Genomic DNA, 19,535 nt, shown 5'->3' on the forward strand with positions numbered 1-19,535 from the left:
GAGGGGTGACCCCAAACTTTTGGTCGATGACATCAAGGATTAATTTACTTAATAACTTTTTTTCTAGATTTTTCAGCTAAGTTCTGTAAAAAGCAGTTGAAAGCTAATAGAAAATGGGTCATATTACCGCTCTCATCTAAAAATTTGGTCGACCCAATTTCCAGCGACACTGCCTTAAGTTTATATTCATTTTTTAGAAAATTTGGCAACTTTGAGTTAAGTTTACATACAAATTTTTTTGAAAAAGTTTCTTTTAAATCATGTTCAAAGTTTCTTTGACTTATTATCTTTTGAATGAAACCTAGGGTTTTGAAATCGGACGCAAATTGGCGGAGATATGGGCCTAAAAAAATACATGTTTTTGAGGGGGTGACCCCAAACTTTTGAACGGGAGTGTACATACATACATACAACCTACTAAATATATTTCTCGGGGATTTCGGCTTTAAGAAAAGCGTTGATTTTCGTATCTCATCGCCAACGTTTCGATCCAGATGTTGGGATCTTCTTCAGGGCTCGAAGTTAATCAATTTTGTCTAATCCCGTGTACATCTCAGCTGTTCGATCAGCTGTTAGATCTGGCAGTGTTGGCAAGTGTCGTGGATCCTCCTGGTGTATGTAGATTGTAGACCTTCCATTTTGTACCATTTTGTACCACCCCTTTGAGGGTGCTGGCAGTAAATGAGACTTGTGCAGTGCAAATTCAAAACGCGACAATCAACCGTGAGATGTACACGGGATTAGACAAAATTGATTAATTTCGAGCCCTGAAGAAGATCCCAACATCTGGATCGAAACGTTGGCGATGAGATAAGAAAATCAACGCTTTTCTTTGACTGAAAGCCAAAAATCCCCGAGAAATAAGTCGACTTCCCAGTCGAACCTCTACAACTACTAAATATACATATTTTAATGAGTGGGAAGGCCATCAAAAATAAAATAATTTCAATGGTACGTAATTTGTCAAACATACATTAGATAACACATTGCCTCAGTCATCAACTAATTGCCGAGAAGGACAACAGTTCTAAATTGAATGACTGAACATCAAATTTCAACTTGTCGAAAAGTTATTAGCACATAAATCGAAACCGTAACAATTTCAACCCAGGTCACGAGAAACCCCAACGTATTCTATTTATCTTTTGTCAGAGTACATTATGTTGACATGAATGTTTTCTCCCTTTAGAAGGAACTCGAGTAAATATTATCGCTCCATCGGTCTTAATAACAGTTCATTTTTAGTTCAAACAAGGCCCACATGAAATAAATGCTTTTCCGTGCGTTTCATTGGAAGTGAAAATATTTTCTCTATTTTTTATGCAGAACAGCTTATTTAACTGACATCCAAAATGAAGGTCACTACATACTTGAATACTTTTCGTGGACCAATAAAAATTTACCACGATTCATTAGAGATTATATGATAAATGTAATAAAACTCCCAAGGTGGGCAAAAATACCTCCACCACCCTTTCATAGCTGAGCTTTTTTCATTAAAGATAATTCCTTTTTTATAGTTCCCTATTCGTACTGTTGCATTTGTAAGCTATAGCTGCTGTCTTTTTATTAGATTTGTATCACAGAGAACAGATGAGCATGCTCGAACAAAATTTCCTTAAAATCTTGTGTAAAGATAAAGCGAGCACAGAAGCGACATCGACGGTGACTGCCCCATCTAAAAACTCGTTTCGATACTATGACCTGAAGTACACAGGGTCAAATATTTGACAAGGAAAGAACTCAAGAAACAACATCGGTTTGATACTAATGAAAATTCGATCGAATCAAACAAGAGCTGTGTTGGTAAAATCACCAAACGTCTTTGATGAGCAGTTTTGATGAGTTCAGGTGTCAATTTTTTGTTGCGCGTGATTCATTCGAGTGTTGCATGCTTATGTCGAATTCGTTTTTGAACCTGGGTTGGAACTGGATTGGCGGGAAATGTGTAAACAAACTAACGTCAAACAAACTCAAACAAACTTTAGTACAAGTGAAACCGAAGTCGGGTTGGGGTTGAAACTGTGATCTCATCCAGTTCCAACCCAGGTTGGAACTGAATCAAAAACAAAAACGACATTAGTAACCCATTTTTGAATTTCATACACTGACAAATAGGAAAAACAACATCAAAGATTTAGATGTTTCCCGGGTGTTATTCGCCAACATTCTTTCTGGTAATCCGGCTAGCAATCTTTTCGGGCGATTTTGATAGGAATTCCCTTTGGGGATTCCGTCAGGAGTTCCTTCTGGGAATTCCGACAAGAATTCTCTATCCGGTATCGGTCGGATATTTCCTTTTCGGGATTCCGCCGGGAGTTCCATCTGGGGATCCTGCCGGTAATTCCACCTAGGGATTCCGCCCGTATGCGTCTATAGATCCCATCGGGAATTCCCTCTGGAGATTTTGTCAGAAACTCCTTCTAGAGATCCCGCCGAGAATTCCCTCGAGAGATTCCACAGAGAAGTTTCTCTTTGTATTCCCCCGGGAAATCTGTCTGGGGATTCTGTCGGTAATTCCATCTGGGGATTCCGTCCGTATCCGCTGGTATACTTGGTATCTTGAGTTTCAAACGGGAATCTCATTTGCGGACTCCGGCCAAATCCGTCTGAGGACTCCGCCGGGAATTCTGTTTGGGGCTTTCGCGAGGAATTACCTCTAGAGTTGCAGGCAGGAGTTCCGTGTGGTAATTCCACCAAGAATTTTCTTTGGAGACTTCACCAGAAAGTCGCACTCGTAGTGAGTTTCTTTCGGAGATTCCGTCAGGAGTTCCTTTTGGGGTTTCCATAGAAGTTCCCTTTGAAAATTCCTCCAGGAATTCCATGGTTCCGCCGGAGATTCGCTTTGAGGTTTTCGCCAGAAAATTGCTTTGGAGATTGCTTCAGGATATCACTTTGGGGTTTAGGAAATCCCTTAGAAGCTCATTTTGGGGATTCAAGTTTCTTCTTAAGATTCTTCCGGGTGCTTTTTCAAGGATTCCTCTAAAAGTTCCCCTGGAGATTCCCCGGAAGTTCGTATCGAGGATTCCCCAGGAGAGACCCGTTTGGGATCTTTCCAGGACTTTCCTCTGAGGATTCCTCCAGAAATTCCCTCTAGATTTTTTTTCCAGGAGTTTCATCTGGGGATTCCTCCAAGAGTTCTTTCTGGGGAATCCTCCAAAGGTGTGTTATTGAACATATCGTTTGTTCGATGAGTTGCATCGGTGATACCACATCGATGTCACGCTACACGATAAGTTGCTCATATGCAACAACCAAGCAGCTCATCAACCCATCGTAAGGTGGATCATGCTGAGCTGTTGAGCTATGCAGGCGAGGGAAAGGTGAGATGTATAAATTTGACAGTTGACAATTCACAATGGTCGCAATGAATAAAGTGCGGCCAAAACTCTTTTTATGTTTTTAATCGAAGTTATAGGTTGTCTAGATATGTTATATAGTACAGTCGGGTCTCCTATTAGACGCTACCACCAACTTCATGCCCATTGCGTTTTCCAGGCTGTCCTCTAACCAATTCAGTTCATTTTTTGTATGTGATGACTCTATAGTAAGCATTGGTTTCTTTTTATAGTAAGTAAGCCATATATTAGGGTGGGACAACTTTTTATAGGAAAATTAAAAAATGATCAGATTCAATCAGATCAAAGTTTTTTAGAAGCTCTTTGAGGTCCCAAAAAGCTGTGTAAAATTTGGGTATATTGGTTGGCGATTTAAGCTTGTATAGGGTTTTACATGGAAAAACCTACTTTTTTGTATTTTTCTTAAAAGTTGCTCAAAATTGTCGTATACCTTATAACCGCTAATGGTAAAGAATAGCTCAAGATGTGTGGAAAAACTCTGTCGAAGATCGCAAAGCGATCCGATGCATGTGTATAGAAAGATTTACTACACTTATTGGTTTACTCTTGGCGATTTTGGCCAAAACTTGAGATTTTATTATTGATGTTATTCCTTTACATGTTAAATGTTAAACACACTCAGACGATCAGTAGGTTATAACTTTTGTCACAAGACTCGGATCGCTTTGCTGTCTTTGGCAAAATTTTTAAGGACATCTGAGAAATACATAATTTACATAATCGTTTAAATAATTTCAGAATAATTTTATTCTTTTATAAGAAAAATGCAAAATAGTTATTTATGCAACAAGTTGCAAAATGATGATTTTTTCAGCACCAGTCGTACATTTATCCAACGAGGCTTGCCGAGTTGGATAAATACGACGAGTGCTGAAAAAATCGAGTTTTGCAACGAGTTGCATACAAAGTTTTTTGTAATTACGAAAAACACCCATTTAGTGCGATCTTTTCTAGCTACACAAACATGTATCAGTAGGAAACACGTGCGCGCGCTTATGCTTGTCGGCGTAGTTTTTCGTTTGATCAGGTAGGCTCTGGTATAGTAGGCGTCACCAATGATCGAGCTCCGGTTGTCAAACAGTTGTGCGCGGGTAAAAGCAAAAGCTGATTCAGCAGCTGAGCTGCCTCTACACTTGATTTGTAGTTTGAATCCGAATTGAAATCGTCCTGATTCGGATTCGAACTGCTGAGTAGATGTAGAGGCAGAGGCTGAATCTACGGGAGGCATGGTGGTAAGTCGAAAGTGCGTACGAGCAAAAGTGCCGAAAAGTGCTACTTTTCAGCACTTTTAAGAGTGCCGAAAAGTAGTACTTTTCGGCACACTTGCATTAGGGGTGAAAAGTAGGCCATTTCAGTATACTTCAGCCGACTGAAATGTTCAACTTTTCACAACGTAATTACAAAAAAGTAAGTTTTCTCATATAAAATCTCATACAAATTTCAATCGCGTTGCGTAAAGTGCAGGCATTACTGACCCATTCAACCACCACGAAGCACGATGATATTGATGAAAACGGTCATATTCTAATGACATTTTTTCTTTCATTGCAAACAATTGTGTATGCAACTCGTTGCAAAACACTCAAGGGATCGCTCGAGGGTTAAAGCTGTGAAAGCTATATAGGGGAACTTACGTATTTTCGGCAGTTTTGTTCTCTTCGTCATGGGGTGTTTTTTGAAATCTGTAGGTCTCAGAGTTGGCCTCAAATCCTTCCCAACCAAGCTGAGTTATATGCCCAAATTTCAGGCAATTCGGCCCACAAAAACCCCCCATGACGAAAAGAACAAACCTGCCGATAATACTTTTCGTCACCCTAATTTAATAAAAAAAAAAGCAAGAAAAAAATAATTTTCCTTGAAAAATCAGTTCCCATATCCCATATGTCTATTTTGGCCAGGGTGCTTCTAATTTGGTCAGTCGCATAAGAAACACACGCGATTGGACAAAATAAAAACCAAAGTTGAGAATGTGGACAAAACTGACGCAGTGCTTCTATTTTGGCCAATGTCCCTTTTAAAGTAAAAATCAATTATTAGTTTGGTTTCTACAGTTTTCCTATTATGTAGGTATAGATTGAAATCATTAATTTGACACATTGGTAGTCATAGAATCATTGCATATTTTTATAAAAAAATATTTATTTTAGGCTGACCACCCTATTGCCAAAAGATAGCAACTTTGAGCAAAGTTGAAAAATGCAACAAGGATGGCACACATTTTCTGTAAATGGAGTTGGTTTCCTTTAAAAACTAGAACAAAAACATTTTTGCAAGCATATATGCGAGGGGCATGTAGTTGAATCGTACGCATACACGCCGCATGAAAAAGAGCAGCAGCGCGATTGTACAATCATCGCCTGTACAGTTTTATAGAATGGAGCGTTGTTGTTTCTGAATTCAAGTGTCGTACACCTACTTTGAAGGCAGTTTACGTCATTGAACGTGCCCGCTCTGGAGTTAGATCGTAAGAAAATTTATAAACGCAAGTACGAGTAATAATTTATGCTCGATGTGAAGTTGTCGAATAAGTAGGTGTGTAGGTTATGCCTAAGAGTGTGCTGCGCTTTCAATTTCTATCTCAGTGATAGGGATGTCATCGCGTTCCATATCAAGTATATGTTCGTTCCATGGGTTTAAGCCCAATGTAACGAGTTTTAATTTTCATAAATTTCAGAGTTGAATTCCATTGCCATTCCCAATGTTATGAACATTACAAAATAATGTGTGACCAAGATCACTTCCGCTTTCGAACTTGACCATCCCCAGCACGGGTAGCTTCCTACCCATCTATCTAAACATGTTTGCTCGATTCGGCTGCACCGCGGCTTTGATAATTGAACGTGGATACTTCTAGAAATAGTAGTATATTGCACGATCGAGCACGGGTTCCCCAGTCAACTGTCTGCTAAACAGCTTCAGCCACTTCAGCCTTGCATGAGGTTGCAATGATTAACACCGGTTTTTAGTACGGCTCGCGTCACATTCATTCGATCGATCATATGGGCAGGGGAGGCTTGTTGAACCTTCTCTGCGATGACCGTGTTGAGTAATTTCTTCGGGTTAAGTATGCAATTGACATAATTGCTCAACCAGCGCATCGTTGCTGTTTTGTTTAATCATAAATGGTATGTTCTCGATCAACAGCGCATGGTTTTATTGTAGTTTAGGGATATGTAGTTGATTTAACTGAACCCACCCGACCACCTTTATTTTACGTTGTTGAAAAAATTTGTCCAAAAAATATAAAGATATTTTTTCAAGCTAAATCTAATAGTTTAGGCGTAAAAGTTTTTGTACAGATGGGTAGGGCTCTGTTTCCATTATTGTGCAATGATAAAATTAAACGATTGGTAGGAGTTCGGATTTGCAGTCAACAAATCTCTAGAACGACCATATAGGATTCGTCCCTACGTTTCGGCAATTGTTGGTGCCTTCTTCAGGGAAAAAAAAACATGAATATCGTTCACCGTCTAATGTTCTGCTAATAGTGTTGTCGTGTTATGATGTGATAGGTTGTAAATTGCCGAAACGTAGGGACGAATCCTATATGGTCGTTCTAGAGATATGTTGACTGCAAAGCCGAACTCCCACCAATCGTCATCCCCAAAACAGTCAAACCCTTGAACATCCATAAAATTAAACATACAGTCAGGTCTTTTTTTACGCGGTTTTCATTTACGCGGCCGCGAAAATGAAAACTCCATACAAAAAAACTGTCATCGTTTTATTTTTGCATGATTCGTCGAGAAATGGTGAGACTTTTTTTACGCGGTTTTTTGAATTTTAACTGAGTTTTATTTTTACGCGGTACGTATCCCCCGCGTAAAAAAAACCTGACTGTAATCATAATACATTTCTCCTTTGGTTTAAATTGATCCTTGAAGTAATAACTGCGGTACTCTTTTTCATTTTGTGTCGTCGATCACGACGAAGCAACGTACCTAGCATTGAATTGGAAATCATCCAATTTTCCATTCACTTTGGCTGAAAAATCCATGTACTCAGTGACAACAAATTATTTTCTAAAAAAAACTCAATAACTCGAAAAATACTGGCGATGTGATTTCATCATATTCAGAGCAAATGCGGATTCGAAAAGTTACAACAAAAAACAGATGTTTGAGGCCGTTCATTAAAAAATATATCTTTAAAATAAAATTGAGTACACTGAAGTTTTCATTACGCGGTTCGCGTCGTAAAAAAACCGCGTTTAAAAAAACACGCGTAAAATAGTCAGGTCCACATCAACAGTGACTTGACTCTTTTTAACAACTTTTTTTTTTAAATAACGCGATTTTACGACGTTTTTTTTTAAATAGCTTGTTTTTTACGAAGTTTTTGGAAATAACGCGATTTTTTACGCGGTACCATTAACGTCGTAAAAAAAAACTCAGTGTACAAAGAACATCAGCTTTTTCGACAAGTTTCCTTAAAATAACATTTTCTACAACTTTTCTGAAGACTTCAACATGACTTTTGCTTATGCTGAACATAGAATATTCATCTCACTACCAGGAGAATTAATCAGTAATACTTTCAAACGAAGGACTCTCATATACTTCAGCAGGTGATACATTCCGAAAAGCTCACAGATTTTTGATGACGTACCGTCAAGGCGCCATTCACCGTGGGGGCTCCATTTACCGTGTGCCTTCGAATATTGTTTCATTATTTCCATATTATGATTGAATGATATGACAATTTCCCTTCAATTTCACCAATACAACACTAATGCATTGTTACCATGTCAAAACGCTCATTAAAAACACTTAAAAGTATCATTTTGACACTAAAGTGTGTTTACATGAAGCGGGTTTCTGCTCGTTCACTGCATTCATAGTGAAAAAACGAAAACTGCGCTAAGGTGATTTAAGCGATAAACTAAATGTAGTAACGTTTTTATTCCATCAAGAAGCAATTAAATTCACATATCAGGTATGTATTTTGCATTACCGAAGTAAGTTTAACAAGGAAGTACGATTACTCGTACTTTTTAATTGAAACAAAAAGACACGGTAAATGGGTACCCTAAAAATCAATGGTCTCCATTCACCATATTGTCCCATATATCTAGAAAAAATCGAAAATTTGAACATTCGTTTTTCTAATAAAATCTTGCAAGTTATTACCGTAATCCGGGGTCAAATTGATCACTTTAAAACAACTTTTGCGGATAAAATCAGTGCCTGTTCAAATATTGCCAAAAGAATTTCTGTAAAACCTGTACCCAGTGGATCTCCATGGAACCATGTGACAGAATTTTGTTCAACAAATTTAAACTTTAAGTTAAATAACTTCAAATATCAAAATATTGGAAATGCCACTTTGGGGCGAAATTGATCAGTATACAATTAAGCATCGGTTGGAAAGGAAAATTTCCTTCACCGCTTATTTTGGTCTTCTAAAACCGAATAACGCGTCTAAAATCTTACAACTAGTGAATTTATTACTATAAATGCAAAATTAAATTTTGAAATTTCCCCTTAAACGCCTAAAGGTAGACAATTTCATTTAAAATAAGTGATTTCTATCACAAAAAATACTATTTCTTCATACAATGAACTTTTATAACTATTTCATTTTCTGATTAGCTGCTTAACATCCCAACCAAGACTCCACAAAAATGTTCAAACAGAGAATTCACGGGAAGTCCTATTAGCAATTGATTGTTTAGTAGCAATGATTTCAGCTAAATGAGAAATACATTGCAAATTCCTTGAAAAAATAAGGCAAAACTATTTTTTTTTCTAAAAAATTAAAAGTCTACACTCATCTCTAGACATCTACGAATCAAATTACGTAAAAAGTTTAAGATCATTACGACGCTTAAGAGTTCCTAGTATGGAATAACAATGTAGTACCCGAGTGATCAATTTCACCCCGTTGATCAATTTGACCCCGGTTTACGGTACTTGAAATGAATTTATACGAAGAAAATTCCATTGGCTGGGTTGTTTTGATCATTTTAAACAAAGTAGAATAACATTTCTCATACACGGTGAATGGATCCCTACTACCACGGTGAATGGTGACCTACCACGGAATTAGGCGACCCTACTACCCTTTACTAATTGTACTATATTACCAAATTTTGTGAAAAAATTTCTACTTCTGTGGATATTGCTTTAATTTTAACCTATAATGAAGGCAATTAAAAGCGGCATTAACAATGTTTATAAGACTGGTGTCAAATGACAGCCCTTATTTGCCCCGAATCCTCTTAGATCCACGGTGAAGGGTGCCTTGACGGTAATTCAAATCGTTCAGCGGCGTGAACACGGCATTACACAAGCGGCCGCGCCGTTGAATGATGCTGGCTGCGGGAAAATGTCCAGCTGGTTAATTCGTACCTGGTATTACTTATGTGGAACCAGCCAAACGGCAGTAGAACACCCCTGTTTCATCAATTGAAGCAAGAAATCGTCTCAAGATTCGCTCGTTGAGCTAAGTGCAGGTTCCTGTTTTTTTTTTCATTTGCACTACAGTGCATTGTGGAAACTCTTCAAGTGCACAGTCAGCTCTACAGGTCACGAGACTCCCCTGAGCCAACTCAATATGATCCTGTCGCGAGTGTTGGAATTATTCCCGCAGGAACCTGTATCGTGGACATTTTAGTCAGGACATTAAAACTAGGCATGCGACAGCTCAATCTCAATCATCTGGTCACCGTAAAAACGTACAATGGCCTTTCTGGTTAACCCGTGGCCACCGGAATGTGTCATGGAGGAGCCTTATTCGAGTACGTTTTGGCCATGGTCGGTGCCAAAACTAGGTATGCGATTGCTCTTCATGATTTTTCATATCCATCTCCTTGGAGTTCCACCGGGAGTCCCTCCAGGAGTTCTTCCGTAAATTTCTTCAGGATTAACTGTGGAAATTTTAGCAGGTTTTCCTCTAGAAGTGCCTCCAGGATTTCTTCCGAAGCTCCTCCAGGATTTCCTCCGGAAATACCTCTAGAAATTCCTCCAGGATTTGCTCCAGAAATTCCTTCATGAATGCCTCCGGAAATTTCTGCAGGGAATCCTCCGGAAATTCCTCCGAAAATTTCTCCAGGAATTCCTCCGACAACTCCTCCAAGGATTCCTCCAAAATTTCCTGAAGGAATTCCTCCAAATATTTGTATTTGGGGCTTCATTGTCAACCTAGAACATCCTGAACACCATGAAATTTTGAAAAACGAAATTGACATACCAGTTGATCAGAAAGCTAAACTTGAATGTGGGTTACGTTTATATGTATTCATTTAACATTTGCTAAGTATATCAAAAGGTATCTTATACTCTGTGATGTTCTAGGTGTTCCAAATTGTCTTTCAAATCTAGAAGAATAATTTTATGTATTTTCGCCACAAATAATAGCATTGCATACCTACTGCGATCCGTGAAGCTCTTGACATCTACAATGTCATTTATAGATACTATAGGGATATTCCAGGTCAGCCAAACCACCTTGAAGTTCAGAACTTCAGGTCTACACTCGTTACAAGAGCCATATATGGTATACTGAAAAACGTTGCATAATCAACCGCTGTTTTTGGAGTAATCTGAAGTCTACTAACTTATTAAAAACCTTTGGGACATTCAGGATCGTCCAAACTGTTCTATAATCAAGTCCTTCAAATTTACAAGAATAACTATATGTGTTTTCGCCATAAATAATAATATTGCATAATCTGCTGGGATCTGCGAAGCTCTTGAAATCTTAAATGTCATTTAAAGACACTACAGGGATATTCCAGGTCAGCCAAACTATCTTGGAGTTCAGAACTTCAGGTCTACACTCGTAACATCAGCTATATCTGACATACTGAGTAACGTTTCATAATCAATCGCGATGACTGGACCAACCTGAAATCTACCATGTATTGTTATGAACCTATAGGATATTGAGAGCTGTCCAAACTATCCTGAAGTTCAGCTCTCGATAGTAACAGTAGTTATTCTCACAATAAACTTTAAACTGTAATCTGTAATCGCCCTGACATATCATGAGTCATTTCAATATAGTTTTGAGATATTACAGATCAACAGCACTACTCCGGAGACCATAGCTGCAGGTCTATACTTGTGATAATAGCATTTGTCACTACGTTATGTAGTGTTACATATTCCACTGTACTTGCCGAAGTAGTTGGAGGAACAATAAGCGGTGTTATATATTTTTGGGATATTATGGGCTTCCTTACTGTTATGAAACTTAGTTGATAAAAACAACCACTGTGACATGAGGTGATTTCGTTGCAGATAGTAATGTTACATAATATTTTTTGATAATTTATCTATGTCGTATTCTCTGGTTGTATTTTGTGAACTCCAGTAAGTATAATAGATTATGCAACATAACTCTATATAGCCAAAACAGAAACTTCGGTTGCTGTAGATGCTAGATCATATGAGGTCCATTGAACATTCAGAAGATTGGACATGGTATTTGTATAATGGAGGAAGCTACCGTTACACCCGTAGACTTGAGATTACAAGAACGGTATGGATGACCTAGGATTGCAGAAGTCTTACTGGACATGATAGATTACAAATCGTAGCTTTGTATAATGAAAGAAGTTACCGTTACACCCGTAGACTTTAGGATCTAAACTCAAGAACAGTTTGGATTACCTAGGATATTCCGACAGATCTGATACTGTCTATAAACATTTCAGAAGACTTACTGGACATGATAGATTACAAATCCTAGCTTTGTATACTGAAAGAAGTTACCGTCACACCCGTAGACTTTAGGATCTGAACTCAAGAATAGTTTGGATGATATAGGATATCCAGAAAAAATATTCTGCATGAGATTTAACCCTTCATATGCTATTGAGCACCAAAACAACAGAAAAACGTAGAAAAAGTTTCATAATAACGCATAACGAAAAAATAAGTTGGGATTTCTGGCTTCCTTCAGTTACTTCACGATTGCCTTTTTTATTTTTGTGAATTTCAACCATATGTTAAAATAGTTTTTCACAGAAGTTAGTTTTTTATAGATAACAAGCTTATGTAATCTCCAAAATACAGCGTGCCGGACAGCCGAGAAATGCAAATTGGGGCCAGCTGCAGTAACATATTGTTCATAACTAATGTTGCCGTCGTAGCAATGCGTTTTCTAAAATTTATGAAATATTTTTTATTGGCGTACATGACAATGATGCCGTTGGACTTCCTTGTACAAAAAATATTCCATTTTTATCTAGGGCTTTAGGACATTACCCCGAGTTCCATTAACCCGGATGACCCATTACCCCGAATGAGTGCACCAAGTGATGGACCACATTTTCAACAAAGGTTTTTCTACTTTGAGCATATGTTGTTCTTTTTGAGCATATGGTTTTCTTTTTCTAATAAGGAACTTACTGCTAATACGATCATCAGATATATGCACCCTTATTCCAAACATAGGCTCTTTCTAGTTATTCTTTTAAGGAATTTGTTGGCGTTGCAACTCAGAGATTCTTCCTTCTTTTATTCATAGGCTGTTCTTTCAAGTTATACTGTTATATACCAATAGTTCAATAAAGATTTTTTTTTCTCATTAATTTGGCTGTTGGCTGGTTAAAAATTTTCACAAAGGGTCCCTGAAGCTGATATACTTAAATAACATCACAGTACAAACATAGCGATTATTTTCCACTTAGAGTTTTGGTTCTATAAAAGGCAGAATGAAAATTTATCAACTAAACTAGTTTCATTCTTGGACGAACGACATGACTTTCGTTCTAGGAAAATAGAAAATTTATAATCTAGAAAATATGAGTTCGGGATCATTCAGGGTATTGGAATTTATTGAATAAATCATTTAAATACATATTCACAATTGTTCGGAAATAAAAACAATCTATCATTACAGGCCGCATTATTTTCGAAACGCGTTTTCTAAGTCCGGAAAGATGTATTGTTACACACGCATGCACGCATCCTGAAGTGTAGAATTAGCTATAAGTTAAAATACACATTAATAAAAACAAAAAAAATGCACGCATCCTGTATTGTTACTTAGAACGAACTTTTAGCTTTGAGCATGAGCATGAGCATTGGTGACCGTACACTTCGTAGTTGCTATTCCGTGATTGACCTGAGCTAGCGAAATTGCATAGAGAACCAATTGGCTTGGGGCTTGGGATATGCCACCATCCTCAATGTACACGTTTCGAGAGCTCAAACTTTATTGGGTCAATAACGGCGCTGGCCACGTCCTTACGGTCTACCAGGGAAGGGAAGGAATGTTAGTTCGACAACCGTTGCTACTAGAGGTTGTATGTACTACTGGACCCTCCACATTAGCGGAACCAGCTTTTTCTCTTTTCTTACTCACTCTCCTAAACATACACGAGAAAGAGCGGGATGAAAGAGGGGGCAAGCTGCCTCCTCTTCTATCTTTCTCTCTCTCGTGTATGTTTAAGAGAGTGAGTAAGAAAAAAGAAAATGCTGGCTCCGCTAATGACCCTCCACAGTTGTCACGGGAAGGAGTTTTGTTAGTGGGAGGGATTTATAGTTGCATAGATCAAGGATACACTTTGCACATGCATAGCAAAGAACAACACAATACTTAACACCAAACACGGCGTGCATCCATTGCTTTGATTTTCCCGCGCGACAATGACGAACGCGATCGATTATGCTGCCACAGCAAAGCAGGATTTTTGTTAGTGGGGAGGGGGAAAAGTCACATGTTCTAGATTCACTTTGGTGATGTGAAACATGCAGACTCTATTAAATAAAACTACTTGTTTTCATTTTAACTAAAATATTACACATGTCGACACTGGAGATACTATTTTGTAAATGCAAAAAAATGGAAGAAATATATTTCTCTGCCGACACATGAAGTGACGAACTACTCAATGTTTGTTGGATAAATACATGAAAAATATGTTCTAGTTTTATGTAGCATATTACATTATTTTAATACGGAACGAACTCACCGATAAATATCCACCTCTGTGTCCAATGATTATGTACTCCTAATTGACGCGGACAGAAGCCGCTATTTGCCACTGACTGGCATCACGACCGCCAATTGCACTGAATCGGAGAACGATGACGGGCACAAACAAAAAAAACCGACGACGACGCGGACAACTCGACGCGAATCCGCAAATGCAACAAATGTTCAGAAAACCGCTGAAAAAACGCGCAACGACCAATTCGGCACCCTTAAATCATTTGGAATGTTTACTCGTTCACGCCATTTGCGACAAACGGCTAGCTCAGGGGTCTGCCTTCTCAGGGTCGGCCTCTTGAGGGGACACACGTGACGCTACAAAGCAGAGGTGGACAAAACAATGGCAAGAACGTACTGGCATGCAACCCAAGGCTCACGTATCAAAAATAAAAGAAAAGTGGTACATTTTACTTAATTTATTGTTTTTTTTTGTTTGGTTTTAGGGTTAATAAAGGGTTAGTACCGTTGCGGCCGATCGGCATCGTTGGGCCCATGGTAGTCATGCAAAAGGGAAGGGAAGACGGGTACCACATACCTTTGATTCCACAGGTCGAGGCGGTTGGGTTTGCTGGCTTCGGATACCCACCAGGCCCCGGGCCACGAGGAGAGCAGGCCGTCCCTTGGCACACTCCGTGGGTGTATCGAGGAGGTCCCAGGCGTCGAATCCGATGGCTTCACCGGTTCTGTCAGACCGGATGGTCTCACGCGACTGACCGGGCTTGTGGGTTTCGTGTAGGGAGTGGGCTTCTCTGGGCTGGTGGCCGATCACCGGGCCTCGTTGGCTGACACTGCGGGATCCGGGCGGTGCGTCGATTCGGTGGGGTTCACAGAGCTTGCTTCTGGCCACCGTACCACGAGGAGGGCGTACCGTCTCCACGGACCGTATCGATTGCCGATTGTACCGGTTCCGTGCGTGGCGTCGAACCGGCGGGATTCCAAGGGCTTGCTTCTGGCTACTGGGCCACGAGGAGCGCGTACCTTCTCCACGGACCGCTTCGTTTGCTGCGGTGCCGATTGCGGGCGTGGCGTCGATCCGGCGGGGTTCACAGGGCTTTCTAAATGAGCCACGAGGAGGGCGTACCGTCCCCACGGACCGCTTCGTTGGCTGACAGTGTCGGTTCCGTGCGCGGCGTTGCACCGGCGGGGTTCACAGGGCTTTCTAAACGAGCCACGAGGAGGGCGTATCGTCCCCACGGACGGCTTCGTTGGCTGACGGCGTCAGTTCCGTGCGTGGCGTCGCACCAGCTGGTTTCCCAGGCTTGTGTTTGGCAAAACGGGCCGTTCCACGGACCGCTTGGTTGGTTGATCGAGCGGGATCCGTCTATGGTCGATCCAGGTGGTTGCGCGCGGCCAATTCAGTTGGCTGACTGGATGGTCTCGTGCTTTGGTGACGAATCTTTTTTTGCTGAGCTTTCAGCCACTTGTTTCGCGTTCGGCGGATCAAACCTCACTGACTCCTCTTCGGGTTTTCTCCTCCTTTCTCCCTTTCCATCCTTCTCTCTCCTTTCCTTATCGCTCCGGAAGTTGAGTTGCCATCGTTGGTTTTATTTCGCCGTCAAATAGGTGACAGAGGGTGACAGCAGCGTTAGCGTTAGAAAGGGTACAATCGCCTAAGGTGGAATAAACAGTGAAATGGGTAATTTTCAGTGTTTATTCCACCTTCGCTACTACATGCGAAGTTTCACAAAGTTGTGTTGTTTTGGGGGCATTAGTTAGTACCACTTCAAAATAAAATGAGCGAACGTTTACCCATTGTTACTGTAAACGGTAACACATTAACATGATGATCACAAACGGAAGATAGGTTTATTTAGTGAAAACAACAGATTCTAACGTATTGTCATAACCATGACACTTAATTACACACACATGAATAGTATAAATATGTAAAAGAAACATATATTTTGTAACACGATTTTAAACGAAAACTGGTAGGAATCAGTACCACGTGTTGGAGCTGGACCCATTTAGCTTAAGATAAATTGAATTTGATCCCCAAACTGTTCTACGCATCTACAACCCATTAACCAAATGAAATCTCTGAGAGCGTTAAAGATGAGATGTGCGCGCTTGCGCACACTAGCCTCTGTCCACCTTCTGTCATTAGAACGAACTTTTAGCTTTGAGACCGAAAGTCTGCTTAAAAACCATCAAAACTAAGCCAAAATTCTCATTTCTGTGAAATATATTGTTTTTCGGACAGTTTTGGTGTATAACAATGTCGAAACAATTTGTTTGCATTTATATGGCCTAACATTGAACTTTTCAATCACCGAAATTGTGCCGAAATGGCCTACTTTTCTTCACTAGTATAAGAGTGCCGAAAAGTAGTACTTTTCAGCACCTTTAAGGGTGTCGAAAACTAGTACTTTTCGGCACTTTGGCAAGGGTACACTTTTCACAGGTTTTTCCGAAACACTAATGGCAAGCCTCGTTGGATAAATGTACGACTCGTGCTGAAAAAAATATCATTTTGCAACTTGTTGCATAAATAACTATTTTGTCATTACGTTTTGAAAACTTCAACTTTTCCCTGATCAAAAGTATCACTTTTCGGCACTTTTACCATATACATTTTTCATCCGATTTCGTGAGTGTTATCAATAGTAGGATGAACTGCATGTTAGGGTTGATATACCAATTATGTTACGCAAAAATCGACCTTTTTCTAGCGACCGGCAAGCCTCGTTGGATAAATGTACGACTCGTGCTGAAAAAAAAACATCATTTTGCCACTTGTTGCATAAATAACTATATTAAAAGGTGTAATTTATTCACAACATTTTTAGGCTATATCTTTTACTCCAATTTGATTCTGGACAAGTTGTTTTCATTTAATGCGTCAATTACTCGATGTTCAACTTTAACCCTCTTTGTGCATTAGGGTCATTTTTGACCCATGCATTAGGAAGGTTAAACAAGTCTACTTTATTCTATTCGCAGGCAGTGAATGATATTCCATTTGGTTCAAACGATATCGTTCACGTTCATTTGCGATTCAAACTCGTACGGAAGATGATAAACAGTAACCGGCGCCACCCCGAGCTGTCGTCGCCGAATGCTGAGTAAGCAAATGTTGTAGGTATGTCTACGTTAGTCGATCCCCAACAGTTCGTCGTGGGAGACGTGTTTCTACGTTCCCAGCTGTGGTAGAAGAAAAACAACAACTTGTTCTTAAATCGATCATCAAACGGAAATCACGTCGGTCGTCGTACCCATACTAGTCGAACACGCTAAAGTTCTGCTACTGTGGCTGACGATGTTATTTTGTTGTTGTCACCGTTTGAGGTTGGTTAGGGTGATCCTTTTTCACTTTCTTATATGAAACTACATGTTCATCGAAATTATCTATATCTTATAGATTTGGTCCTATTTGTTTATAATTTATTATATGTACTTAAATAGTTTATTCCAAATCATTGTGTGTTTATATCTAAAACACACAAACAAATATGTGTATGAATATGTTCTAGAAACAATACTCTGTGCATTAGCCAAATTCTTTCAAGCGTATATTTTATCATAGTTGTTCCAAGGTGCTTGATAATTTTAAAATAAATACAATATAAATTCAAATCTATATTTTCTGATAACGTTTCCGTTATTAAAAACAGAAAGTTTTTACAAACAAAAGTATTCATTCAAATACGCATGAAACGCCCTACTATCGTCCATCGAACCATTGACGGCTATACTAATGGCAAGCAATCCCGATTAGTATCAGTCATTGGTAGGAACGGTGCAGTATGCGGCCAACGAGTAGGATTGCTTGTGGTGGTAATCAGCACAGACAATAAAGAAACGATCGAACGGATATTACTTATTCAGCGGTAATTTGCAAAATTTAGCACCAACTCGGTAGTAAGTGCTAGTCACGTTAGGCAAGGTTTGCCTCGTAATAATTGATGCAAACGTTGCAAGGCCGGGTCGGGGGTCAGTCCGGGGTAATTGCCTTCAGGACGATTCACGAGTGGGTTAGTATCGTTTGTTATCATTAATATTGCAATGCTTAACAGATTTTAAACAGTTCATTTGTTTCAATGTACGGATAATTAAAACTCAGTGGCTTATGTACGCACACACTAGCACACATGGACTGAATTTGAATAAATAACACCCATTGTATGATAAGAATCCATGAACCACGCGCTCACTCATTTGTATACTAAGGCCTTTGTACAGCTGCACTGAATTTATGACAAGTGTAATAATCTTCTACGTTCTCTTATCATTTCAGAAACTTTGAACTGGGCGACGCATGCACGAGAATTCAGATGGTATCAGGAATCTAAGACCAACTGTTGTTGGATCCAAAAATAGAGAAACGAAGAAACAAAACAACACCCACGACAAGACGTAGATAACACTTAAAAGCGAAAGGGTATTCTTCGAATAGTATAATTCTGTTCCAACGTGTTAATCAGTTAGTGCAATTTCAAAGAAAAAAACAGAAGCAATTAATGAAACAACACATGTTCAAGTGGTAGTGTAAGCATATAGCACTAGCAGCCAGTACGAAGTAAAACAAATCGGAAACTTAACCCACAGTGCAACCGTGTGGTGTAGAACTTCAATCAAGACGACAAACCGCGCGCGCCATGGTCGATGCACTCTCGGATCCGATAACTGATCACATTGGGCGTCAGTTATTGCACTGGTTCGTAGGGTATTCGTCCTCATGGTACTCGACGCTGAGTGGTTCCGAGTTCATCGACAATTTCAAGAAGCTCGAAAGTGGCGCGTCAATTCTGGAACAGGGGCTGGGCATAAAGTTCGACGAAGAAGAGGAAGCACAGGCCGCCGTTGCGAATTGTCGTCGCCGTGATAGCAGCCGGAGAAGTCGTAACGATAATAACGAGGGAAGTGTTAATAGGGAAGGAGCCTGGAGATTCCTACGGCGAGACGATCCCATTATTCAGTACGGCGAGAGGAATTACGAGAATCTGATGCTGGTGGATATTATGGAAAACTGCGAAGAGGGAATTCCTGGTAAGGATAATAAATAATCTTTTTTTTTTTTTTTTTTTTTTTTTTTTTTTTTTTTTTTTTTTTTTTTTTTTTTTTTATGGGTTTTCAGTTGGAGCTGCGTGACAGCTTGATTGTCAAGGCTGAACCCGTTATTCAAATTTCATCTCTACCAAGACCAATGTTTAGACGGAATAGGCTATGTTGCCCAATTTAACACTAGTTTTTACATTGTGCCTAAGTAGTTTTAATCAAAATCTTGCATTT

The 19,535-nt window shown here is 39.5% G+C and overlaps 2 protein-coding genes across 4 annotated transcripts in view; one reads left to right on the forward strand and one right to left on the reverse strand.

The window, feature by feature from the left end:
* Positions 1 to 19,535, reverse strand: part of LOC109430199 (transcription factor IIIB 90 kDa subunit) — a 104,002-nt gene that overhangs the window by 29,897 nt on the left and 54,570 nt on the right. The window lies entirely within an intron of this gene.
* Positions 1 to 19,535, forward strand: part of LOC109423516 (BTB/POZ domain-containing protein 6-B) — a 62,980-nt gene that overhangs the window by 7,776 nt on the left and 35,669 nt on the right. The window contains exons 1-2 of one of the 3 annotated variants that reach the window (XM_029880308.2): positions 17,393 to 17,591; positions 18,541 to 19,292. In XM_029880308.2, the coding sequence (XP_029736168.2) occupies positions 18,902 to 19,292 (391 nt within the window). In that variant the 5' untranslated portion in view covers positions 17,393 to 17,591; positions 18,541 to 18,901. Of the gene's footprint in view, positions 1 to 17,392; positions 17,592 to 17,973; positions 18,134 to 18,540; positions 19,293 to 19,535 lie in introns of those variants that run through there. The other 2 variants (XM_029880310.2, XM_029880309.2) reach the window with 2 other exon arrangements.

The sequence above is a fragment of the Aedes albopictus genome, chromosome 1, assembly GCF_035046485.1.
Source record: "Aedes albopictus strain Foshan chromosome 1, AalbF5, whole genome shotgun sequence".
NCBI classification, from domain to species: domain Eukaryota; kingdom Metazoa; phylum Arthropoda; class Insecta; order Diptera; family Culicidae; genus Aedes; species Aedes albopictus.